At 39.5% G+C, this 26959-nt stretch overlaps 1 protein-coding gene across 3 annotated transcripts in view; it reads left to right on the top strand.

Annotated features, from left to right (window-relative positions):
* dysf (dysferlin, limb girdle muscular dystrophy 2B (autosomal recessive)) overlaps positions 1-10494 on the top strand; it is an 89847-nt gene extending 79353 nt beyond the window's left edge. For all 3 annotated transcript variants that reach the window (XM_014981496.2, XM_014981495.2, XM_014981497.2), the window contains 5 exons: positions 827-926; positions 5703-5875; positions 6462-6571; positions 7253-7400; positions 7519-10494. In XM_014981496.2, coding sequence (XP_014836982.2) covers positions 827-926; positions 5703-5875; positions 6462-6571; positions 7253-7400; positions 7519-7578 — 591 coding nt within the window. In that variant the 3' untranslated portion in view covers positions 7579-10494. The remainder of the gene's footprint in view (positions 1-826; positions 927-5702; positions 5876-6461; positions 6572-7252; positions 7401-7518) is intronic.
* Positions 10495-26959: the final 16465 nt, after the last annotated feature.

Here is a 26959-nt window from a genome sequence, read left to right as displayed (position 1 = left end):
ACATTGTGCAAATCTGATAATTATGTTGTGTAATTATGATAGTTGGTCCAAATTCAGCAGAAAAAATGTTAGAACTAAGAGCACAGTTGGATTAGGTTTTCCTTTATGCTGAAGCAACAACATAAACTAATGATTGTTTAAAACTTCAATAAAATGGGATCAAAACATAATTTACAGCCGTTTTTAAAATATTTGCGGCAAAGTAGTGAATGTTCTCAAATTACTGCGTCACACTGGTAGGTTGCTAAGTGCTGCTCTTCGGTTTGTAGAAAACGCCGAATAATTTTAGGAGTAGCGACGAGCTAACAGTCGCTACAAATCACTGCAGATCCATTTAAATCCATGTGTGAAAACCAATATTTCCATCAACTCGACAGCCGGCAGAGTGTCGCGGGTGGAAGGAGAGGAACCTTGCAACAGGGTGAAGCCGATTAGCACCAGGATGAGACTGGATTGGATCCTGTCTGGCAGTTTAGGGTCAGGATCCTGGATGTGACTCTGCACTCACAGGCAGAAACAGTGATGTTGCTGCAGCGCTGCTCCAACCTGAAGGGAGCAACCAAAAGAAAACAAACATGGCGCCCAAACACAAACTTTTCTTCTTTCTCTGACCTGAGAGCAGCTAATCAATCATGTGTTGGATTTTCCTTACAGCTTCAGTTTTTCATTGTGTGCAGTATTTACTGCCTTAAAGAGACGGTACACAATGAGACATAAACCCAAATTGTTTACCTGAAAGGTTGAAATGATGCTTTATCTGCATGTTATGCATGCAATATAAAGAGATGATGTCCCTAATTATGAATCTTTCTTGTTTTCTGTGCAGGAACATTTCTGGAACATCGATAAAACTGAAACCAAGCTGGCTCCTAAACTCACCATTCAGATCTGGGACAATGACAAGTTCTCCTTTGACGACTACCTTGGTAAAAACAAAAACAACCTAATCATTCATGCTCTATGAAAGATGAGCGTAGTGAGATCGTACCACCTAAAGTACGAAAATGTAGAAAAATCCTACACTGAGCTGGTTGTAAACCTCTGTGACCAAAATGTAGAAGCTCAAGAAGAAAGATGCAACAGTTAAGATGATAAATGAAGAGGAAAAGTTAGGAAAATGAGCTTTAAACTGCAAAATGTAACTTTTATAAAAATATTCTTGTTGAAGCTGTCATCATGTGACAGTTTGTTACGAAACAGATAATCTGTAAAAAGAGATTGTGGGCTAACTAGAAACAACCAATCAGAGCCAGAAGACAAGTCCTAGCGCTGCCAATCACCCTAGCGTAGCTTGATGTGAACGCTAAGGGTAGTTAGCATAGCCACCAATAACGGTGGGTAAACGGTTTTCCTTTATTTGTAAGTTGTTTCTCTGCCATTAGAACATTTAACATCAAGTACATGAGGTTGATTGACAGCGCTAAGCCCCGCCTTTGGCTCTGATTGGTTACATTTCTTCAGACGGTAGTTTTATCTCATTAAAGAGGTGGAGGAGATCAATATTTTCAGAGATTATCTGTCTCATAACAAACATGTTGACAGTTTTAACAAAGATGTAAAAATATACAGGTGCTGGTCATAAAATTAGAATATTGTGATAAAGTTCATTATTTTCCATAATGTCATGATAAAAATTAAATTGTCATATATTTTAGATTCATTGCACACCAACTGAAATATTTCAGGTCTTTTATTGTTTTAATTTTGATGATTTTGGCAAACAGCTCATGAAAACCCAAAATCCCTGTCTCAAAAAATTAGAATATTATGAAAAGGTTCTCTGAACGAGCAATAAAAATAATCATCTGAATCAACAAAGTAACTCTAAACACCTGAAAAAGATTCCTGAGGCCTTTAAAAACTCCCAGCCTGGTTCATTACTCAAAACCGCAATCATGGGTCAGACTGCTGACCTGACTGCTGTCCAGAAGGCCATCACTGACGTCCTCAAGCAAGAGGGTGAGAAACAGAAAGAAATTTCTGAACGAATCGGCTGTTTGCAGAGTGTTATATCAAGGCACCTCAGTGGGAAGTCAGTAGGAAGGAAAAAGTGTGGCAGAAAACGCTGCACAACGAGAAGAGGTGACCGGACCCTGAGGAAGATTGTGGAGAAGGGCCGATTCCAGACCAAATTAAATTTTCATCTCCATAAAACTTTTCAGCAGATGGAAGCATGAAGGGCTCCAAAATCTTGTGATAGCTGCTGCATTGATCCTGCCCTTGATAAAACCCAGTGGACCAACACCAGCAGCTGACATGGCACCCAGACCATCACTGACTGTGGGTACTTGACACTGGACTTCTGGCATTTTGGCATTTCCTTCTCCCCAGTCTTCCTCCAGAGTCTGGCACTTTGATTTCCGAATGACATGCAAAGTTTGCTTTCATCCAAAAAAAGTACTTTGGACCACTGAACAACAGTGGTCCAAAGTGCTGCTTCTCTGTAGCCCAGGTCAGGCGCTTCTGCCGCTGTTTCTGGTTCAAAAGTGGGTTGACCTTTGACCTGGGGAATGCGGCACCTGTAGCCCATTTCCTGCACACGCCTGTGCACAGTGGCTCTGGATGTTTCTACTCCAGACTCAGTCCACTGCTTCCCCCAAGGTCTGGAATCGGCCCTTCTCCACAATCTTCCTCAGGGTCCGGTCACCTCTTCTCGTTGTGTAGCGTTTTCTGCCACACTTTTTCCTTCCTACTGACTTCCCACTGAGGTGCCTTGATATAACACTCTGCAAACAGCCGATTCGTTCAGAAATTTCTTTCTGTTTCTCACCCTCTTGCTTGAGGATGTCAGTGATGGCCTTCTGGACAGCAGTCAGGTCAGCAGTCTGACCCATGACTGCGGTTTTGAGTAATGAACCAGGCTGGGAGTTTTTAAAGGCCTCAGGAATCTTTTTCAGGTGTTTAGAGTTACTTTGTTGATTCAGATGATTATTTTTATTGCTCGTTCAGAGAACCTTTTCATAATATTCTAATTTTTTGAGACAGGGATTTTGGGTTTTCATGAGCTGTTTGCCAAAATCATCAAAATTAAAACAATAAAAGACCTGAAATATTTCAGTTGGTGTGCAATGAATCTAAAATATATGACAATTTAATTTTTATCATGACATTATGGAAAATAATAAACTTTATCACAATATTCTAATTTTATGACCAGCACCTGTATATTCTTTATAGAAGTTACTGCAGCTTTAACTGTGATTAAATCATCAAGTAATTCAAAAGTAAACATAATTTTATGTTTCCTTGCCTTGTGCAGACATAGTTCTTATAGATGTGTCGCATCATATTGAACTTTAATGCAGTGATTTTTATTGATTACTTACATCAATTTTATCACTATTAATTGTTTAAAATTATTTTTACATACAAAAGTTCCAAGCGGAACCTTTGTATTCCCGTGTTTCTGGTACGCACATAAACCTGACGCACAACCAACATCGATAGACGGCGAAGCTGCTTCTCTTGGCCAACTGGGAGTTAATTTTGCTTCAAAAAACTGATCTGATTGGACGCTGGAAAAGACTAAAAGGAGTTAGCATAATAGCTAAGCTGGTCAAGGCAGAATTAGCATCTGAATGCTAACATGTAGCAGCAGCACAGACGTCCTAAATGCTAACATCAGGATCCACAGTTCACGTTTCTAAAAGTTACAGGAGTTCCTGAAATATTTGAAAACTAAGTTGCACCAATTTAATGGTTTAATAACATAAATGAAAGATTAAAAACGAGAAATGTTTCTGTTGTTGAGTTTATATGATTGTTTATTCAGTAATTTAGTAGCAAAAAGTGGTTTTTGAAGTGAAAATGTTGCTTATTTTGTCAATGTTTTCAATTAAAATCCAATAAAATGTTATTATTTAATTGCTTAAATGCTTAAATTGCCTTGATGTTTTACAGGAATAGTGAACGGCTCCAACAGAAAAGCTAAATATTCTCCGCGTCATAAATTTACTCTGACGTAACTTTTTCTGTTTTAGATTTTTTCCCCAACAAGAACATTTAAACCAGGGATGAATAAAAGTGGTGGAAGTTGCACCAGTGTTTATTTACACTTATTTAAATGAAACCAGTTTGTTTTAAAGATCATACCAGCTTTGTTTTCTTACATTCCTGACATTTTATTTCTGCTGCAGAAACTCTTAACTGCATCCATATTATTTTCCCTCTGAGTGAATTAGGATCACATATTAGAGCCTTCTGGGGGAGACAGACACTTAAGTCAATTTGAGTTTGACATCCAGACAGATTTCCCTCCTTTCTGGCGACGGATTAGGGTGTAAACCAACCCCAGGAACCATATGTGCGATGTACGGACAGCTACTGTGATAACATTTATCTTTAGAATTAACACTCTTTCATTTCCACTGTGTCGGCACTTTTGGCCGGGAGGGAGACGCTCGTTTTATTTTTTTTTCCTCCGCCGAAGTCAAGCTGTCAAAATTTTGCCTTTCCTTCACCCCTGACTCTGCCTCAACCCCGTCTCTTGGAATAACTCAGTTCGCTCAGAAAGAAGAAGAAGAAAAAAGCAGGAGAGGCGTTCTGAGCCGCGGCTCGTCCCTCTGCGGCGGCGAAACGATGAGGAAGATGAAGAATCCAGATTCGGAGCTGTTCCTGTCTGTCACCGTCTCGCTCGGCTGCGGGTGTGTGGCCACCTCAAAGCATTTTTTCCATGCCTGCCTGTCTGCAGCTCGTCGGCTCGGACCGCCGACGGTTAATCTTCCTGCGCGGCGTGAGGGTCAGACGCGAGCCGCTTTCCTGCAGACACGCTCCTGAACTCCGGCTAGCTCTGGAAAAACACTTCCAGTGGATGCCTGGTGCTCCTGCAGACCTCCGTACTTTATGTCAACAAAAACTAAACCTTTAATAACCAGCCTTCATCGCAGGATCACCTGTAAATCACTCGCAGGCCAATTAATCATCATACGGACCAAGAAATGGATGTAATAAAACCAAAATCTGGGTTCTACAAAATCCATCCCTGCTAACTGGGATCAGATCTTGGTTGGCCTTCGCTCTGGCCTCATCTGCTGGATTTACAGTTCAGTTCAGTCCCACTTTAGCTTCTGCTGATCTTTTTCCCTGATTGGTTTGTAGCTCGACTGCTCCGATTAGCAGTTAGCTCGATTCTAGTTATCAGTTATATTGATTCTGAGTAGATGATAGCTTGACTTTTAGGAGATTTTAGCTCGACTCTGATTGGTTGACTCCAAGTAGTCAAGCTACCGTTCTCTGATTTACAGGATTTTATCTGCGGGCAGCCATATTGGATGGTGAACTTGGGGTTGTTTGATCTTTTACTTCCCAGTCATAATTCTGGCTTCAAAGGGTGTTTTTATTTTCACAACTACCAACTTTGACATGTTAACTTCCCAGTGCAAAGAAAACACATCAAAAGTAGCGGTTAGCTTGGCTCTGAGTAGCTATTAGTTGTTGATTACCAGGCAGCACCAGTCTAATTAGCATTTAGCTTAGCTTTGATTGGCAGTTATTTTGACTTTGAGTAGCTTTAACTTGATTGTAAATAGCTGCTAGCTTGATTTTGAGTAGCTGTTGACTAATTGGTTGTTAGCTTGATTCCAAGTATCCAAGCTAATCTGTCTGTGGTTAGACGTTGGGCTAACACGTCAACCTTTTAAAAAAAGGTATGTTTTTTGCTGTCCAGTTGAATAATCTGATCTTTAAATTATAAATGTGTTCAGGCCACGTGGCGATGGACCTGAACCACATGCTGCGTCCTGCCAAGTCTCCAGAGAAATGCACCCTGCAGACGCTGGACCAGTCCGCGGACAAACTGGTGTCTCTGTTTGAGCAGAAGACGGTCAAAGGGTGGTGGCCCTGCACCTGCGAGAGCAACGGGGAGAAGATCATCGCGGTGAGAAAACAAGCAGGCCTGCGCACTGATTCCTGTGTAACAGTGTTGTAGCTTCAGAAGCTAGCTTCTTTTCGTAACGACTTTGACTGTTCAGCTTTTGTTTACGCTGAGCTTCTTCTTTGAATAAACAATGAAGTCAGATTTTAATTCCGCTGTACAATCTGTTACGTATTTAGTACAAAATAAAACATGTTAGTCAGCAAACAGTAGACAATCATAAACTTAGCTGCTAATAGTAATAAATCTCCAATTTTATACTTATCATGGATCAAGGTATCTAAATCAAGGGAATACAACCATAAAACTGCTTGACTGCGTTAAGGTGATAGCTTGTACCAGCATTTAGCAGCTGCTACCTAACATCTTCTGCAAAGATGCTAATGGTTGGTAGCATTTATTCTAATGGTGGTTAGCATCTAGGCTAGCAAAATTACTCTAAATTCTTACTGGTGAATGTGAGTTAGTGCCACAAAAATAAATAACCAAAACATTAATAATAAAATAAAAAATGTAGGGATATCTCTTAATAGTTAGATAGTCCTGGGTGCCACATTTAGGAGTCTGAAAATGAACGTTGGTGTTTCAGGGGAAGGTGGAGATGTCTCTGGAGATAGTGACGGAGCAAGAACAGGAGGAGAGACCGGCCGGGCTCGGCAGGGACGAGCCCAACATGAACCCACACCTGGAGGAGCCTCAGTGAGTCCCTCAGAGAAACCTGCAGAGGAAATGAAAATATCCCTTCCTCACCTTAGCTCCTCTGCATCACATTATCAGTAGTTAGCATTTAAGCTTGAGGCAGCTGACTGTTAAATTACTGACAGTTTTTATTTAGACTAGCAGCAGATACGATCACATTATTGACAGTTAGCAATTAGGCTAGCAGCAGGTATCGGTCACATTACTGACAGTTAGCATTTGGCTAACAGCAGTTATTGGTCACATTACTGACAGTTAGCATTTAGGCTAGCAGTAGATATCGGTCACATTGCTGACAGTTTGCATTTAGGCTAGCAGTAGATATCGGTCACATTACTGACAGCATTTGGCTAACAGCAGTTATTGGTCACATTGCTGACAGTTAGCATTTAGGCTAGCAGCAGGTATTGGTCATATTACTGACTGTTAGCATTTAGGCTAACAGCAGTTATTGGTCACATTACTGACAGTTAGCTTTTAGGCTAGCAGCAGATATAGGTCACATTACTGACTGTTAGCATTTAGGCTAGCAGCAGGTATCGGTCACATTACTGACTGTTAGCTTTTAGGCTAGCAGCAGATATAGGTCACATTACTGACAGTTAGCTTTTAGGCTAGCAGCAGATGCGGTCAGTCGTACCTTGAGGCTGATGCTCCTCTTCCTCTTCGTCCTCCTAACAGGCGCCCTGAGACGTCCTTCCTGTGGTTCTCCTCCCCCTATAAGACCCTCAGGTTCATCGTGTGGCGGCGATTCAAATGGTTAATCATCCTTTTCATCATCCTCTTCCTCATCTTCCTCTTCCTCGGTGTCTTCCTCTACTCCTTCCCGGTAAGTTTCCGTTTGTTTCCTTTGGCAGGAGCAGAGAACAAGCTAAACCAGCGTCAAACAGACGTAGAACATAAAATGTTCTTAACTTCTTTTCATCTTTTTTGTCTGTTTTTACTAGAACTATGCTGCCATGAAGATGGTTGGACCGTTTGGACCGCCCAAAGCTAATGGTCAATAAGGAGGAATGTGAGAAATGAGAACAAAAACACAAAATTATGAAAGGAAAAAACATTTTTGAAAGTGAAAATCATGAACCAAAACTCTGTACCTGTATTGTATCTACATCACAACCCAACACAGATTTATTTTAGCTTGCGCTAACCCCCAGCTCGCTAATGAAACAATTCAGAACATCAGCATGATAAAAAAAAACAAAAAAAAAAAAACATTTTAATGCTTTAAAATGCAAAATCAAAGCAGGAAATAATCCAAAGATACTTTATATATCCAAAAGAGAAGTTAAATGTTGCAGATGGTGATGCTGTGGTCAGGAAGAAGCTCCACTAGCAGTCAGTCTTCCAACATACCTCTGACTGAAGACTGTTCCATGACATGCTAACAGCTGAATAAACAGGAAGCAGAGACGATTTTCCACAGTAAAATACTCTGAATGACATGGATTGTTTATTTGCTAACAATGCTAATCCACCTCATTTACTTTGCTGCTCCGTTTTAAGTAAAGTCGAGCAGAGAGATGCTGGAGTAGGGGACATGACGACGACATGATGCTTCTCTCTCTGCCTCCTTTTTTAACTCTTCTTAGATTTGAGGTCAAAGTTCAGGTGTTATTTAAATTTTTGAGATGCTAATCAGCTGCTTCTAGTTGTAGAAACAGGACCTTGTTGCTATGGTTACGCATCATAATTGTCCAAAAGTGAAAAAAAAGAAAGAAGGAAGAGCAAAAGCCTAAACTGTCCAGACATGAAACGTTTCAGCCAAATAAATTTTGAACAGAAGTAAGACGTTGGTTTGTTTTGCTCCGAGTCTCTGTGAGGTCACATGATGCGTTCGGGTGTTGTGGGATTTCTTATTAGAAACAAATTAATATCTCCTTTTTTAACATTTTCCTGTTTGTCTTCACTTTATTTAATTTAACGTTTTTGTTTCTGCCTCTTTTGTCTCTCATTATTAGTCGCCCTTCTACTCCAGGGGTGTTCAATGTTGAACTTACACTGATGTTTTTGGGGCCCCCAACTTTTTATTTTTAATCATTGTAAAGTTATTGGCATAATTTTTTGCAATTGAAAATATTAATTATAATTCCAAGTATTTTTTTTACAACCAAACTTTTAGAAACTTTCACTGAAAAGTTGATTGATCTGAACATAAATCAGATGTAATTTAATTTACTGAACTCTGCTAAATATATAGCAAATGTTTTAGAAAAGGTGACCCAAATCCTGTTCTTATAATTGAATAAATTTGTTTGTCATCAAAAAATAATTTAAAAACTAAATTTTAATGTAGAAAATGTCCAACGTCCTTGTTAATGAATGAATAACATCAGTTTTCTACACAAAAACAAAACAATCAGGATGTTTTACTCACTTGATTTTCGTTGTTTGTATTTTATTATTATTTTATTGTGGTAAATTTGAACATCCCTGCTCTAAAAAAACACTAAAAACAGCTAAAAAACTGAGTCAGAATCTGTATGTTTACGTTATGCTGCGTCTCTGAGCTCAGCCTAAGTAACGCTAACGTAGCCTAGCATAAGCGTGTCATTATCCGACCTCTTGGCCCTCGCGGTTCAGCAGGTTAAGACTTGGATTTGTTCTTGTTGACCTCAGAGCTCCGGGTTTATTAGTTCAGAGATGAAGCGAGTCGATATGAACTCATAACGCCGTGTAGCTCCCCCAGCAGCGCCGGTCCAGTAAAAACAATCAGAAATGTTTGGATAGTTTAAACAGAAAAGAATCGTTCAGTTCCTAACAAATCCTGCCCAAGCTGGATCAAAAAAGTCTTTAAATTTACCAAAAATATTCAGAATCAGAAGACTAAAAATAAGCAACCAGATCTGGGAAGGCAGCAGGATGAAACGGTTCTGTTTGTTTTAGGCGGCAGGGGGTGAAAACTTTAGACTCAGGTTTTACATTAGCTAAGTTGTGGGCACACTTCTGCTAATGCTGTTAGCGCAATGCTAACGCCACAGCTACACACTGCAAAAACTCAAAATCTTAATTCACTTAGGTTTAGTTTCTAGAGCAAACAAACTAACTCAAAAGTAACTTTTCAGCAAGATATAGATTTTAGTTTTAAGTAAATAATTCCTTAATATTGATGAAAAAGTTTCAGTTCTATTGTCAGAGTATTTCACTTATAACATGGGGAAAATGTCTTGTTATAACTGAAATAATCTGCCAGTGTAACTAGAACTCGGTTGCTAGGTAACGGGCTGCCTTGGCTTTGGGTTGCTAGGTAACGGACTGGCCTTGGCTTTGGGTTGCTAGGTAACGGCACCAATGGAACTAGAACTTTCTCATCAATATTAAGTAGTTATTTACTTAAAACAAGCCTCTGTATCTTGCTGAAAAGTTGTTTGTAAGTTAATTTGTCCTATTTCAAGTTTACTAATGCATTTTCACTAGGAACTAAACCAAAATTACTTGGTGATTTTGTGTTTTTGCAGTGCAGAGGTTAGTTAGCCTACCACTTTTAAAAAGTGCTTTTTTGTGACAACAGATTTAAATATTTGCAGGGAGACGCATCTATGTAGTATTTTGTGTCCTTGTTTAGAAACTCTAAGCATCCTGTTTTATTTGGACAATCCTGCTTCTGGCTTTAACTTCTTCAGATGCTTTCAAAAATTTAAACTCAGAGCTGTTTTCTCCTGATTTTTACGGCTGTCAGTGAATGCAACGTGCCTTCTTTCACCGATGGGGGAAAAAAGTGACCTTAAGAGTTGGTTTTATTTTGAAAGGTTGTCAGATTTTGTGTTTCTGCATGAGACAAATCAGTTTGCTGTTGTTACTGTAACATATGAAATGATTGAAGGCAAACGGCCTGAATGTATTCTGACATGTTGTGTGTTTGACCTGATGCATCTGCAGTCGTGTCGTCAATATTGCCAATAAAACCGATCAATCTGTTTCCATCCATGAGCCTTTGGAACTTTATCTGGGTTATTTTGGTTCTTTTGCAGAGGTAAAAACTCTGATCTCCAATCTCAGTTTAGGAAAATGTTACTTTAAGTACCACTTTTTTATTTAAAAAATATTTTTTTACTTACTTTTTTCCAATTTAAAAAGTCTTTGAAGTTTACTTCTAAGAGGAAAAAAAACGATTTAAAAAATTCCCTCCAAAAATCACATTAGAAGATTAAAGCTGTGCAACAAAGTCAAAATAATATGGGAATATTTGTTACCAGAATAAAATTGTATTGCCAGAATAAAGTTAGAAAAAAATCTGAAATTTTGTGCTTAATCTCAGAATTACTCTAGAAAACATTCTCAAAAATGTTCAACTTTAGGAAATTTAAGCCAGAAATTTCCTGATTTTTTTTTCTAGATAATTTCTACATGTTTTTATTTCTACATTTTGTTGGAGCAGATTTTTGACTTTTTGACTGAAATTTCCTATTTTATTTCTAGGAAATTACTGAGATCAATCTCAATTTTGGAGACTTTTGGCAGAAATTTACTCCATTTTCCATAGCAGGTAAACCATATTACTTGAAAGCAGATGGATTTCTTCAGGTTTTCATCTCACTTTTGTTTTTCTGGCACAGTAACTGGTAATTTTGGTCCTACTTTGGCTAAATTACATTTCAGGATGTTCAAAGCAGCAGGTTCTGCACAGTTTAAACTCTTCCACCCGTCGTCTTTTGATCCAGTTTAGCAGTAAATTGGTCAGAGGCTGGGCGGGTCATCAGGTCAACATGGAGCCCGGTCAGGCTGAGACGCGGTTCGAAGGTAAACTCTTTGCATGTTGGAGATGCTGGTTGCTAGGAAGAAAGTGTTTGGCTGACTGACCTTCGTTCAAACCTGCAGCGTCGGCTGGAAACCCTTCATGAGGGATTCCTCTCTCAACCTTAATTATTACTCTCTCCTCCTTCCAGCCCACAGCCTCACCGTTTCCCCCCATCGTTGTCTTTTTCATGGTCAGTCCTCAGGGTGCCGTTAGGGTCACCCTGAACTACCGGTGAACCTCTGACCGCAGGTTGTGTTTGCAGTTTGGGTGGCCTGTTTTCACTCCACCGTCTTTTTCATTTTCCAGGGCCTTCAGGCTTTTTTACTCCTTCCTGACTCCGTTCGACCTTCTGTTTCACCACTTTGGTTGATTCTGCTCATTACCACAGCCATTAGCTGCTTCTCTATTAGCCATATAATTACACAAATTGAAATTATGGAAATAAATTCACTTAATGGAAACATTACAATTTTAACTCATGAAGCATGTAGTGGTTTTCCAGCCTTATTGAAATTGGCTTATTTCGTAAAACTGTCCCATGATCGCAAACCAGATGTCACTACTGGCAGAAACGACAGGAAGTGATAGGAGGACACTAAAGCGGTGCATGAATACAGTATTAAATGGAAGCTAATGCTAAAGCGCTAAATTCAACAATATGTCACTAGCTGTGTTTCCATTATAAATGTTTCCATTATAAATTTGCTCAAAATGCTGTCAGTATTCCACTAATGTTGAAAAAAATGCAATGTGCAGTGTTTCCATTTAATATTAAACGCAATTAAAATCACAGGTGATTAAGTTTGTCCATGTAATAATTTAAACAAGAATTCAACGACCATCGTGTGACTTGTGTGATGTGAAAAAAGTGTTTCCAATGCAAATTTGAGAAATAAACCAACTTTGATACGGTCATAACCTGGTGGTAGCGCTAAAACATGATTTTTTTCTAAATTAGCATATTTCTATTAAGCAAATGTACTTTTTGTAATTTTAATTTTTGCAATTCTATGGTCAACACAGCCAGTGTGATTCCTCACCAACCGTAGTAACCATGGCTTTCTTTATTACACCCACATATAACAGAAAAAATGTGTGAGGTCATTCGTTATCAGCCAAGACATTGGGTTATCTGTTAGCGTGAAGATCACAGTAGTCTTGGTCATTTTTCACAGGCTGCAAAATAAGTCCATCCAATTGTGCTACAAAAAGAAGATTTTATAGGTAATTGTGAAACTGTTGGGTTCTTGGTAAGCCGAAAATGAACCGATACCAAAATTTATGACGATGACCACCGCCATTTTGGCCATGCCAGTGCTTTAGGTCGAAAAGAGGCTGTGCAGGTACGCTACGCTCATGTCCCTTTAAGACGTCACGGCACGTCTGTAAAGTCTATAGTCACGTGACTCCGCTCCGTCCAATCTGTAGTGAAAGAGACGGTGAGGGAGAGAAAATGGAGGACATTTCAAACGTTGAGACGACGGCGGTAAAGTTGATCGAGGTAAGACTGTTTGGCTGTCATGGCGCTCGTCTGGTGGCTGTTACGTAATATGTGTTTTTATTTTAAAAGCAAGCGTAATTGTCGACTTTTCAAACTAACGAATTTCCATGATTTTTTGGGGGAAATGTACTCTTACGTATTTTGTTGTTTTGGTTGTTTAATTATTTTCGATCTATAATGGCCCTCATAGATTTTTCCAGTTCATGTGCATGAAAACTTTTCTGAAATCGTCCTGTGTGTACAATATTATTTTTAAAAAACTGTGTTTGAGGATATTCGTTGTTATAAAGACCCTGGAACAACTTGATGTCTTTTCTGGTTCGCTAATATAAAAAAAAATGATAGAAGTTAGAAAAAAAAGTGTGTGAAGTCATTTGTAATTAGGCATAACCAAAATGTTGGGTTTTGACAAACTGCAGGTCAAATACATTTTTCCCAGGATACACAAGATTCCCATTTGATTAATCACAAAAAATAAGAATTTAGAGAGATTATTGTGAACCTGGATGTCTCTTCTGATCCAACTTTGTTGGACCTCCTGGTCTCCTGACCCCTTTTTCATCCTGTAGCTTCATCTCTTTGCTATGCTATCAAGCAATATCATAAAGTGGAGTTTATTAAAGAAATATTTAGTTTTATAGGTGTATCTTCAGAGGAGCTTTGAACATGCTGGGGTCAGAGTTCACCTCATTCACCAGACACACAATGGAAAATGGCCGGAGGGGAAGCGCGCTAACAGGTTTCCAGTTGTTTCATTATCGCCTCTGAGATGAAGCCCACAGCTTCAAACACATGTAGGCAGTAAAACCCTAGTAGCCCCATCTGTAGCTGAGAGCAGAGCTTTCACACCGTCAGGTCATGATCTCACCTTGCAAACTTTCTCACAAACATGTGTTCAGAGATATGATATCAGCTCGCAAATACTTAGAAGTGTGCAGATGTGCATTAATGACTCGCGCTGACACCTCTGGGGGCATCCAGAGGGCAGATTCCTGCCTCCATGCCGAGGTTCGTAATTCAGCTTTCAACCTCATTTAATAAGATTTTTGGATCAATTGCAGTAAATAATATTTTAATGATTATTGGAAGTAACAAAAATTTACTGGTCGACACATTGTCCCAGAAGTTATTGCGATAAATGACAATATTGTTGTTTGGAGACCATTTTCATGTAATACAATGGTAACGGCATAATAATGCAGAAACAAATTCCAAGATATCAACAAACTTTAAATTCTAAGGAAAAGGTTTTACCTTTATTTTCTCCCCCACTCTATGAAAGCATCAACAAATATCAATAAATTTGAAAATTTGATTAAATGCACTTATAGTGATTAAATTCTCTCCTCTATTTGAGTGGTGTCCTAAATAAGCATATTATGTGTATTGTTTTTCAAGAGCAGTATTTCTGTTGTTTAAGGGGTTATGATTTCTGTCATGCAGCCACAGCCATTCAGTCACTTGAAAAAGAAATAAATACTTCCTCTTGTCATGTTTATTGTTACCATAATAGTACCACAAAATATTGTGATAAAACTTTAACTGCTCACCTTTACCCAGATGTTTGTGTTTTTTCGTCTTCTGACATGAGCCGTTTTAAAAACTTTCCAGAACGTTTGAGTCACCTTCAACTGGCCCTCCGCCCGTTACCTAGCAACCCCAGCAGAGCTCCGCCCGTTACCTAGCAACCCCAGCGGAACTCGAGCACTATCTCATTATTTAGCAGTGATTTTTTTGTAAATAAAACGTATTGAATATGTTTTGCTTCGCCCACAGACCTGTTGTAACCTGTTAAGAGAAGCACATTTAACGCTGAAACAAGCTTGTTCAGGTTTTATAACTCTGAGGCATCAGAGTGCCTGTTTGCCAGACACTTTCTCCTTCCAGCTGACGGGAAGCCAACCTGTTCTCCAGGCTATTTCAGATAAAAGCATGGGGTTTGTTTACTTATTAGGACTCCCATTAGTTTCCACTAAATTGGTTACTGATCCTCCTGGGGTCCGATTACGAAAATATTCCTTTATACACAAGATTAGTCACATTTTGTGTGTGGTGGTACATGTAACGGGAAGAGTCATGCAAGGTTTGCTTTCCTTTGTTTCTGTAAAATTAATTCCTGAATGGTTTGACGAAATTATGTTTTTTATGCTAGTTTTATACCACAAAACCCATTATCTACCTGAACTAAATGATTGCATTAGGGTAAATACAAACTGCAGTTTTATATGTTTTCCAACTGCAGGGATTATTGCTATGTAACCAGTGACCCCAGTTAAAATGGATGTTTTTAAAGTTTATCTGTCATGCGTGTGTTTGAGCGGTTAGGTGTTACCGTCAGGCTAAATTGGCCTTTGCTGTTGTTCACTTTCTGTCGGTTGTAAACTCATTTTTACACACCAGGCTCCTCTCATTAGCCGCTGTGTTAACTAGCTCTGAGGAATGCAGTTTGAGCAGCTCAGTGGAAAAAGCTGTATAATTTAACAAGATGCTGATCACCAAATTGTTTGGGGGGTTTCGTCACCGTGAATTAGTGGGCTGTGATGTTTTAACAGACCTCAGGTGGGGGAAAGAGGGTGGTCTGCTACCTTCCCCGTCCTGCGGTTCATCTCTGAAGCCTTCGGATCTGAGCGTATTGATGAGGATGAGTGGAAACGTTTGAGGTGGTGACACTGAGAAAGCCACTTTGGGGTCTTTAGCTTCACATCACTCTTGGGAGTTTGCTCCAAAAACCTCAAAATGTCATTTAACAGCATGATGTTAAACTCCCTCAAAAACTCAGGAGAAAACATCATTTTCCAATGGTCCTGGTTCTGCTCTGAGGTAAAAAATCAGATCAGGTGTCTCAGAGTAACACCTGATTTTAAATTTGGTCTGATAGCGATGGCATTCATGGCTCTTTGAAGGAAGTATCAAGGATGCTGTGTTTCCATTAACTTCAGACTCTTATTTAGTTTGGTTTAACTTGACAGCCACTTACTTCAAATTAAGAGTGTCCCACTATCATTACAACCCCTGGTTTGCAGTTTCAGTCGTCACAAATGATTAAGATTCTAAGATAATTACTACAAAATGTTACATTTACCAGCTAAAAAGTAAAATTTCCAGGCATGCACAACTAGTTGAACATGTTGGCCTAAATATGTTGGAATTTTTCTATTAATAGTAGACCCATTATGCAAAAATTCACGTTAGATGTTTTTGTACCTCCTTTTGGGTCTCGACTGCTTCTAAAAAACAAGTTAATGTATTTTGGTGTCTGGAAAAGGAGCTGTTTCAAAAACCTCCCAATTATTGAGTCACATTCCATGGGCAGTGCACCGTTACTTAGCAACCCCAGCCAAGTCCAACCCGTTACCTAGCAACCTCAACTTAGTTCCAGCACGTTTGGTCAACTGGTTTTACCGCTGTTCAATGGCTGCTGGAAAAGACTTGCCTTCCAGAAACAACTTAATGCACTCTTTCTGGTTGTGCAGGAGGCTCTACTTTTGCTTTTCAAAGATGCACGGTTGTAAATAGTGTAAACGTCAAGTTGGGGTGCATAGCCAGCAGCTTTCATTGATTTAAAATGACAAGAGGAAGCATAATAGTTTTGACACAATGATTTTGTTTTGTTTTTTGATTTTTTTCTCGAGTGCCTTGAGACATTTGTTGTGAATTGGCGCTGTATAAAAAACTGAACTGCATTGAAACATCCACAGCAGGGGAGTCAAACTCATTTTCATTTTGGTCCGTATCAAAAATCTGAATGTTCTTAAAGGGCTGGTTGTGCCAGGATGTGTTGATAAAGCCCATTTAACTGTTAAAATATTAATAAATATTACAGTCCTTCCAGGATTTAGTTTTTGTGGTTTTTTGTTGTCAAAATATTTTTGTGATGCTAATTTGTAAGGATTTTTTATATTTGAACTAATGTAATATGTTAAATGTGACATTTTATTACTTGACATCCAGTAAGGCTGAGGCATCAGTCACTTAAACTCTATGTTTTGACCAAGTTTTAGAAAAAATGTGCAATGAAATCATAAAATATGTGTGGATCTTTTGGTTTTGTGTGAAAACTACAGTTTCTGTAAGAAAAACTGGAGTGATTTATTGATTTAATTTGGAGTCCAGAGGGCCACATAAAAAGCTACTGCGGGCCAGATTTGGCCCCCAGGCCTTGAGTTTGACACATGTGTCCTAGAGCGTCAGTTTTAAGTAAGTTACAAAGAAATGCTTCGGTTTGGATAAATTTTTTTTTTATTTTGTAAAATTTGATATTTTATTTTTAAAAATCCCTGTTTTTTCTGTTAGATTGCCCTGCAGATGCATCGTTTTCTGCTGGTTCACTCTCTAAAGTGCTGGCGTTGCTCTTGGGGATAACTTAAAGGTCTGAGGCAAGAACAATGAAGAACGTAAATGGCCACAAATATCCGTGTCCTTGAAGAAGACTCAGGAAATGCCCGCAAAGTTTTCCTGTAATTCCCAGAGATCCCATTTTTTAAAGCATCCTTCTGCATTTCTGCGCCGGCGTTGTCTCCGGTCCGGTCCGGGATGGTCGCGAGTCGGAGCGAGAGGTCAGCCATCCAGCCCAGAGTTACGACCCCCGGCCGGCGCTGGGTGAGGAAGAGGAGCGTGAGAGCCCAGTGACGGAGCTCCAGGCTTATTCTGAAGGGACTGTTAAAGGAAGCGGCTCCGGGTCCGTGACGAACAGCCGGCCCGAAGGTCAACCTTCAAGGTTTCCTTTTGAAGGATGTCGGTTCATTCACCGAAACGCCAGGGAGGGGCTCCTGACGTCCGACGAGTCACCGCGGCCTGTTTCCTGTGTGTGACAGGATGCTGCTCCGACCACGAGCAGCCAAATTTAAACTGGTCTGACTGGTCGTGTTGGGCGTTTGAGGCCTTTACCTTCGCTCGGTGTGGGAGCCGTAACCGTGTCCTGTTTCACACCGCCGCTGAAACAATGCCCATCTTTGTTCGGCCCATTGTTGCTCCGCAGGTTTGTGTGTGTGTGTGTGACTCCTCACCCAGGGCTGGGTTTTTACTAAAGCCATGGGACTCTGTAATTACAAATTAGCATCAGCATTAATACGATCTCAGGCTGTTAAAGCTGGAGTAGCTCGTGAAAAGCTGCGTTTAACCGCCTCAGAGGCGGCTGGTAAAAGCAGCGATGACGGGAAATGAAACGTGTTTGTGCAGATCCTCAGGATGACGCTGCTGCTGTTCTCTGCTCCGAGTCTCCGTGACCAGTTGACATTATTTATGCGCATGTTTCTGCCCGTATTTATTTATGTCTCTGCCACATTTAAACACGTTTAACCCACCCTGCCTTTCTCGTATAACTGAATTTATTTGTCTCAGTGTGTGTTTGTTGTGCTTTGTGGTGGTCACAGTTGCACAATGTCCCTCTGTGTTTGCGAGCAACAATAGATAGTAAAGTTAGTTTCGTACTGTGATGATTGCTCTATAAATCTAAGAGCAAACGAAGCTTTCTTTTCACTGAGGCTCATTGTTTATTGTCCCGTTTGAATGCTGCACTGGTTGGTTGCAGGATAGTTTATCACTGCCGCGTCCTCCTCTGTCTTAAAACAGCACAACAAGCTCCACTGTGAGTTTATATCCTGAGGAAATTGCTGCACAATACAAAGGTATTCATTTTGCACGTTTTCTCACCTTAAAACCTCAAACTTCAGTGTTTGTTTTTATTGGGATTTTATCAGGAGGTGGAGGATATGGATCCCTAAAGTCAAGTCAAATTTATTTGTGCAGCACATTTCAGGAACCAGGCATTTAAAAGTGCTTTAAATGAGAAAAACACAACAATAAAACATTCACCAATTATGAAACATGCAATAAATATTACATTTTGTCAAACATCATCATCAAAATCATCAATAAGCATCAAATATGTTGGTCAATGTTCCTTTTATTATGAATCAAGGCAGCTTGAGTTAAAGCTGCCTGAGATTTAAAGAAACTCAGTGTTTCGGCTGTTTTGCAGGTTTCTGGAAGTTTGTTCCAGATTTGTGGTGCCTAGAAGCTGAATGCTGCTTCTCCATGTTTGGTCCTGGTTCTGGGGATGCAGAGCAGAACCAGAAGACCTGAGAGGTCTTTTGCTTTAACAACAGCAGATCTTTAATGTATTGTGCTAAACTGTACAGTGATTTATAAACTAACAATATTTTAAAGTCTATTCTCTGAGCTACAGGGACTTTCTTATTGATTTTTAGGCAGATTTGTTTCAGTAAAGATAAATGCATGGATGAGTTTCTCTAGATCTCGCTGAGACATAAGTCCTGTAGTCCTGGAAATGTTCTTCAGGTGATAGAAGACCAACTTTGTAACTGTCTTTATGTTGCTCTGAAGGTTCAGGTCAGAGTCCATCACTACACCCAGATTTTGGGCCTGATCGCTGGTTTCCCGCTCAAGTAAGTGAAGCTATGCGTTGACTCTAGTTCGCTCCTCTTTAGGTCCCGATAACTTCAGTTTTGTTTCTGTTCAGCTGGAGAAAGTTAAGACACATCCACACATCTGTCTGTTCAGTGATTGGATGGGTTCTGAGTCACCTGGTGACATCGTAATGTAGAGCTGTGCATCATCTGCGTAGTTATGAGCGTGATATGACAGCGACGAGGCGGTGAGCAGTGCTGCACCCCACGCTGACTAACTGCAGCTACAACACCTAAACTTTGCATTTGCATCAGGCTTTCTTCAGGTTGAAGAAAACTTCATGTAGCTTCGTTTATTGTTCCATTTATTTGAGGGAACAAATAAACGGACTGGAGTCTCAGTTAGGTAGGTGTTTTTTAGAAACACTGCTCTATAGGGCCAGGATAATACATCAGTATGTTATCCCTACAGAAATCTTCCTTCAGGTTTGAAGGTCTTCTGATCTATGATTTGATGTCTGGAGAGCACAGTGGTTGCAGTAGCAGACACCAGACCTCACCCAGGCCCGACAAAGACTGTTTCCTTGTCATTGCGCGGCACTCTTCAGTGAGACAAGGCTGCTGCTCTTAACCTCTGTACATGAAGTCAGACATTCAGGCCACCCTGCTCTTTATATCCCCTTCAGATACCTTTGGGGCCTACAGTACTAAATGTTTCCAGACACTTCACCAACCTGTACTGATGCGGGATTCCAGTTTCCAAGGACCACCGGCTGGTGCGCTTTCAGCCCATCGCTGCACATATTTGATTTAGGGCTGCTCCAAAAACGCCGCATGAGATTGTGGTTTCGCCTCGGGACCGAAATGGGAGAGACGAACATCGGCTTTGAGTTTACATCCCCTCACGGTGTGGCTCGGTCTGCTGTTTGGTGTCCTGAAACAACCTGCAGATTGAAATCAGCATGACTCCAGCTCCAACTGCATTTTGTTTCTGTACTCCGAGACCAAACCCTTCAACTTATGAATCTTGCTGTTTTTCCTCCCTGTTTTGTGTAATTCCCAAAGCCGGAGCTTAAAGCAGCGATAATAAAAGCTAAATCAGCGCAGACTAAACATTTGGTTTTTGTGGCTGCCTCAGAACGGACAATCAACCAGGCAGGACGCCGGCCAGCCTCATGATGCAATTTCCTGTTGGGGTAAATCCTTTTATTTGAGTGTAACTTGGAGTCTAATGCCAAACTGTACGAGCTCCACGGCCTCATATCCGTTCGCTCACCTCTGTGAATGGGAGCAGAAAAAAAAACAGGGTTCAGACGTCAGAGAGGAAACAGCCAGCAACTTTATTCCAGTATGATTTTATTGCTGCGATTATTAGATTTCATGAAATAAATCCATTTTAAGCGCCCCGTTTCACCGCGTGCACTCGCTCGCTTTAATGTTTTCTGCGTCTGGGTGTGTGTTTCTGCCTCCTAGCACACGTTCAAAGGCGTCCGCCACAATAGAGCTATACATTAACGCTAATGCTGTTCCACAGCGACGCTCGGTTTCCATTCAGCGTTGAAGCGGGTCCACCTTCAGATCCACTCTGATCTGCTGACCCACTTTAAGTGTGTGTTTGGGTTTGACAGGAGAGGATTAACTCCTATTTTCCATATAGTCGGTGTGGTTATTCCATCATGTTTCCACTTTTATTCATGTATTTCAACAATGTTGAACTGTCTGCTTGTTCTAGTGGCTCATTCATTTCATTTTAAAACAAATGTGGTTCTTATCCTGTAAAACTATTCGTCAAAATGTTATTCCCAGTATTTTTTTTTTTTTAGTGTTTCTCTTCAGCTCTGAGCGAGTTCTTTGTTCGTCTCGGTCGACTTCACAGCATGCACACTAAGGCTCGCTGTATTTATTCTCACTGTGTTTAACATAAATTTACATCATTAATCCACATAACTAATGCCAACTTCAACACAATTACCAATGAATATGCATATATTTTTAGTAAATGAAAGGGAATACACACACAAATTTAACATTTACAGAATTAGCAGCTGAAATGTTGCTAAACAAACAAACTACAGAGCAATGGTGAAAAGTTAACAGTTGTAAAATTAAACATCATTTATGATTAGTTAAAAAAACAAAAACTGTTTTTTAACTAATCACATGAAACACTAAATATAATTAAATTAGTTTGAATTAAAAAAGTAATACTGGTGAAGAAAATCATGAGCCCAACAACAGGAAAAGGGGGAGGAGCTGACAGTTGCTATGGTAACCACCAACCGTCAAGAGCGGTGGCAGTTGGTAACTTATGTGGCAATAAATGTCTTTTTGACTAAACAAAATTAATTTTAAGACTTAAATAAACAAGTTTTGACAAACTTTACATATATAATGTTAAAAATTTTAAAATCACTCAAGTTCAAAACTAACTTACAATTAACTTATAAGGGAAGCATGTCTTGTTAGAAGTTAAATAATCTGTAGTTTTTCTTCAATATTAAGGAGTTATTTACTTAAAACAAGCTTCTGTAGTAGTTTTGTCATTTCAAGTGTACCAAGATATTTTCACTAGAAACTTGACCAAAAATGCTTCAGAGTTTGTGTTTTTGCAGTGTACAGTATTTAGCCAGGGAAATCAGAACATATTTGGCATAATTGTCTTACGGTGTGAACCAGGCATGAAGTTTGAATAGAGTTGGACAATATGGCTGAAAAAAAAGTATCACAATATAAGCATTTTATATCGATATTGATAATTATTTATTTTTTATCTTAACTATCTGAAATATTGTCAAACTGGTGGCTTGATCTGTCATGTTTTATCCACAGTTTTCACTCCATGCCGTTGTTTTTTATTTTTAAGCAGTCATGAGTCACTGTGGCAAAACTTGAAACTGCTGCTGCGCCAGTTACTCAGCAGGTCGTTGCTTGGTAACCAAAGTTTGGGGGAACTTGAAACTGCTTGTTACCCAGCGTGTTGTTGCTAGGTAACCAAAGAGTGAGTCAGTTAGTCGATTCCACCAACCTAGCTAAGCTAGCCTTGAGATCTTGAGCAGCTAAGCTAAGCCCTTTCCTCTGCCTACATCTCCCAGAATGCTGTGGGGTTCTAGATCAGTTATTGAAATGATTGAAAATTATATCAGATATATTGTCTATGGTTATTGATCAAATGTCTGTTATGATATATACTGTTATTGATATATTGCACCGCCGTAGGAATGAATTAAGTTTAGGGTAAAGGTCAGGGTTAGGCTATAGAAATGAATGAAACATGATTGGAAGTCAATGCAAAGCCCTTGTAAAGGTAGAAAGACATAATCTGTGTGTGTGTGTGTGTGTGTGTGTGTGTGTGCGCGTGTGTGTGTGTGTGTGACACATGTGGCTCCAACACACAGCCATGTTGGTTCCCATGCCTTATTAATTTCAGGTTTTATGGAGTGTAATCCTGCAGCCAGTGGTGCGGTACAGGTATGCAGGTCTGTGTCAGTGGGTGCCGTTACCGCTAACGAAGGTGACCAAACACGCCCACACACACTCTGGCCCCCTGCTGTTTTAGGAGCCTTGGGTTTGTAGGAGCAGACCGAGGCGTCTCACTGGTCCCTGGCAGACGTCCAGCAGCCAATCACGGAGCTTTGCCAATTAGAGTTCAACGTACGGCAGGCAGAACATTTTGAAAGGCTGCTTCGTGTGTGTACAATATGTGATACTGCCATTGTAAAGTGTGTGTTTTCAGAGCTTCTTTGTTGTCATTTTATGTGGTTATGAGCGTGTGCTGACTGTACTCATGGCAGTCGCCCAACTGGACATTTACCCATTAAGATAACAACCCTGATGCACTGCCAAAACTATTAAAGAGCAGTTCTAAGGTGGATGTGTGTGTTTTCTACTTGTGGCTTTTATAATAGTCCCAGTGGTTGATTTAGCACTACCCCCCTGGTAGTGTGTGTTTTTATAGTGGCTCTAATAACTAATAAGAGGTTCCCAATACTGCAGTTGAAATTAATCTCACCATTCCAACCACAAACTGCCTTTTCTTTTTTCAGCTTTTTGTCCTGGTTGATTATATTCCCTTTCATAATGCCAGCAGTTGTTTTCAATTTGGTTCTATTTCTAAAAGTTCATTTTCAGGGCAAACTTACTTTTCTTTTTTTAAACTAGCTAAACAACATATCTTTACATATGTTCTGGCAGATTTTACTTTATGTCTTCCTGACCATGATGGAGCATTTGTTTCAGTCGACAATGAGACATCACAAGTCGGAGCAAACCAAGACGAGCTAACCTTTCAAATAGCTTGGTAACATTTTACCAGTATTCATTTCAGTAAGTTTTTTTCCCTTTATTTAAACAAAACAATACACCAGTTTAAATAATGTACGTTACATTTTTGTTTTTTTAAGTTAAATTTTACTTTCATTCTGCTAAAACTAGGCATTTTCCCAGGTTTTGGCTAGCTATCAATTATATGCTCCTTATTAGCTAGCTAGCTATGTAGCTATCTTCCTCTGTAGCTACACAGCTAGCGAGCTGTATGCTAACCTAGCTGGATGAATACTGCTAATTTGTCTCCATAGCAACAGCCCGGCACTGGGAACTCAAGTTAAACAGGACTTGTAACTGTTAGCACGACAATGTAGTTTCTCTACATTTTATGTCTTCAAATACTAAAAAAACATGTCTACAAATAGATATTGTACACTGCTACATTCATCACTGGTTTAATCAAAAACAGTGATGAACTCCAGTGCTAATATTAACTGGTACTGGGAACTTTCAGTAGATTCTTGACGCCAGCTAGCAGCCATGTTGGATTGCACACTCGGAGTCGCTGCAGCAGCTACGACCTTCCAAGTCTGAATTCCTACTTCATGTGGTAATCTTGTTGCTTTTCCGACTGGGAACTCAGAAAAATTCAACTAAAACGCATCATATTTATACCTTCTGAGCTAATAAGATACATAGCTAACTTTCTAAGCTAACTGTTTACATATCTGACTTGTTTTAGTTTAGTTTTGGTCTGAAGTGGGGAGAAAAAAGGAGCCAGTACTAAAAAATATCACACATATTTATGTCCCATTTCTTTCTAGTTCGATTCATAGGTCAATAGTTTTATTGTACAGAACAAGAACAAAAGAACAAAGCCAAATTCAAAGTGGAGCCGCTTTTATTAAAGTGCTTTAAAGCAGAATTTTACCAAAGTAATTGATTTTTTGTAACATTTATCACAATATTTTCTTTCTTTTTCTTTTATGCAAGCATTGACACCTCGACCCAGAGAGAATCCCGTCTAACTTTTCATTGTTTCTCTTTATTTGTCCGCTGTAATGTAATGTTTGTTTATTGTGTGTACCTGAAATGGTGAAGCACTGCGAATCCTGAGGTGTAAAAAAATTAAATCCTATACATTTTAGATGTTACAGCTCTGAATAGCAAATTATATACACCAACTGACCAATAAAGAGGTATTTATTGAATATTTTTTAGTTTCTAGTCTATTACCAAGCAGATGTATACAGTCGTGTAGTTAGCGATTTTTGGCGTATCTGTTGTTATTTTCTCTGACTTGACAGGTTTTTCTTGTCGAACCATCGATGAATAGAGGCCACTCGAGCCAAAAGAAATTTCAAAAACAGAAGCAAATGGATACTTTCATTCGTACTTAGTGTTAAGTGTTGAATTAATTGCATTACTTTGCAGAGCCACTCTGGTAACCACAATATAAATACAGAGCAAATTGCCAGGGATTAAACACGGTCCATTCTCTAATTGTTACAGATTCTTTCTAGATGTGATCACATATTTTATTGCTTTCAAATGGTGATTTAATGAGGATTAATACATTTTTTTCTTGTTTTCTTGTTCTTTTGCTCTCCCAGTTGTTCACATCTGCCAAAAACTCTCCAAACGCAGACGCACGTAAAGTATAAATCACTAAAAATGTAATATCCATACATATAATTGATTTTAAACCTGAGTCAAGAAACAGAAAAGAAAATCTGCTACACACACACACACACACACACTCCTACTGACTGTTTAAGAGCATTTATATAAAAAGGGAGGAAAGAATAAATAAATCTATTCGGTAGCTGGAAAGCAGTCAAGTCCTAAGTTTGAGAGCTCCACATAGACACGTTCAGTCCTTCGTACAAACTCGACTCACCAGCACCAACGCAAACAAAAGGGCAGAGCAAAAATCATCCGAGTAAAAATACAGCAGAGACTGCCAAGTCTCCGGTCCTCCCTTTTTACAAAAATAAATCCCAGCGAAGAGTCTGAACGATGCGTGTGCATGTTGACACACTCGTGGGCGGCCGTCTAAGTGCTGCCTTTGTTTTCCATCCCACTTAAAAAGGTCAGACCCCACGGGAGTCATTATCTCACCCCCTGATATTAATGCCTATGAGCCGAGAAGATTACGCGTGTGTGTCAGCAATAAGTTTCTCCTAATGGAACTTGTCTGAGAAGTGTAGATTGTAATGTTTGACAAAGTGTTGGTTTTTGTACGTTTACATGCTCAGTTTGGGGTAATTGAAGGGCTAACGGGCCAGGTGAGGTGCTCCGAAGTGTTTGTTCAGTTGTTTCATGGAAAAATACTGAACATGGAAATTACTTGATGCCCTTTTGACAAAGTTAAGCAACTGTATTTAAGGAAATACAGACGGACGGAGCAGGAACTGAACCGGCAACCCACTGATTGTGGGAAAACAAACACAATCATCCCAAGTACGACTCAGAGGTCAAGCTAACAGCTAACTGGTATCTGGAGTCCAGCTACCTGCTCCTTGTAGGTCAAGCTGACAGCTAACTGGTATCTGGAGTCCAGCTACCTGCTACTTGTAGATCAAGCTACCAGCTAACTGGTATCTGGAGTCCAGCTACCTGCTCCTTGTAGATCAAGCTAACAGCTTACTGAGTCAAGCTGCCTACTACCTCCAACTTGTAGATTGTTGGAGTTGTTTTTAAATAGAAAGTGCAAAGTAAATTTATTTTAAATCTTTCAGTTAAAAGTTTGACTGTACCTATTTGCTGCACAGTATTCACAGATTTTGGGGTGGTAGCTTATGGGTAACACGACCCACACATGGAGGCCTTCGTCTTTGATGCAGACGTCAAAGGTTCGATTCCCGGCCTGACGACCTTTGCTGCATGTCTTCCCCTTTCTCTTTACCCATTTTCCTGTCTGACTACTTTCAAATAAAGGCCACTAGAGCCAATAATAATAATAAAAAAGTTTAAAAATAAAAAAAATATTCACAGATTTTCCCATAGAGCATATCTAAAAGATGCGAAGAAGATGCAGCTTGAGGAGCTGAAATACACAATGATGTTTGACATGATACATAGTTGCCTTTTTTATTTTTTCATTACAATCCTGGTGGAAATTGGCTGGTCTTCAAAAGATGTTAGCAAATCTATGATTAGCTATTAGCTCGTCTTTAATTATCTTTACCTTGCCTTCTTATGTCAACATATCTGAGTAGATAATAACTAGCATGTAATTAGCTTTAACATGGCTTATGTTAGCATATTTATTATTAGCTAATAGCTAGAATTTAAGTAGCCTTAACTTGCCTTCTTATGTTAGCATGTCTATGAGAGTCTGTTAGCTCGTCTTTAATTATCTTTAACTTGCCTTTTTATGTTAGCATATCTGTGGTTATCTATTAACCTGACTTTAATTAGCTTTACCTAATATCTATGACTGGCTGTTAGCTTGTCTTCAACTAGCTTTAACATGTGTAGTTATGTTAGCTAGTATTAGCTGCTATTTTGTCTTT

Source organism: Poecilia mexicana, unplaced genomic scaffold (genome assembly GCF_051168715.1).
Source record: "Poecilia mexicana isolate PSO_F unplaced genomic scaffold, ASM5116871v1 scaffold_18, whole genome shotgun sequence".
In the NCBI taxonomy this organism is placed as follows: Eukaryota; Metazoa; Chordata; class Actinopteri; order Cyprinodontiformes; family Poeciliidae; genus Poecilia; species Poecilia mexicana.
This window is presented reverse-complemented; position numbering and strand designations above follow the sequence as displayed.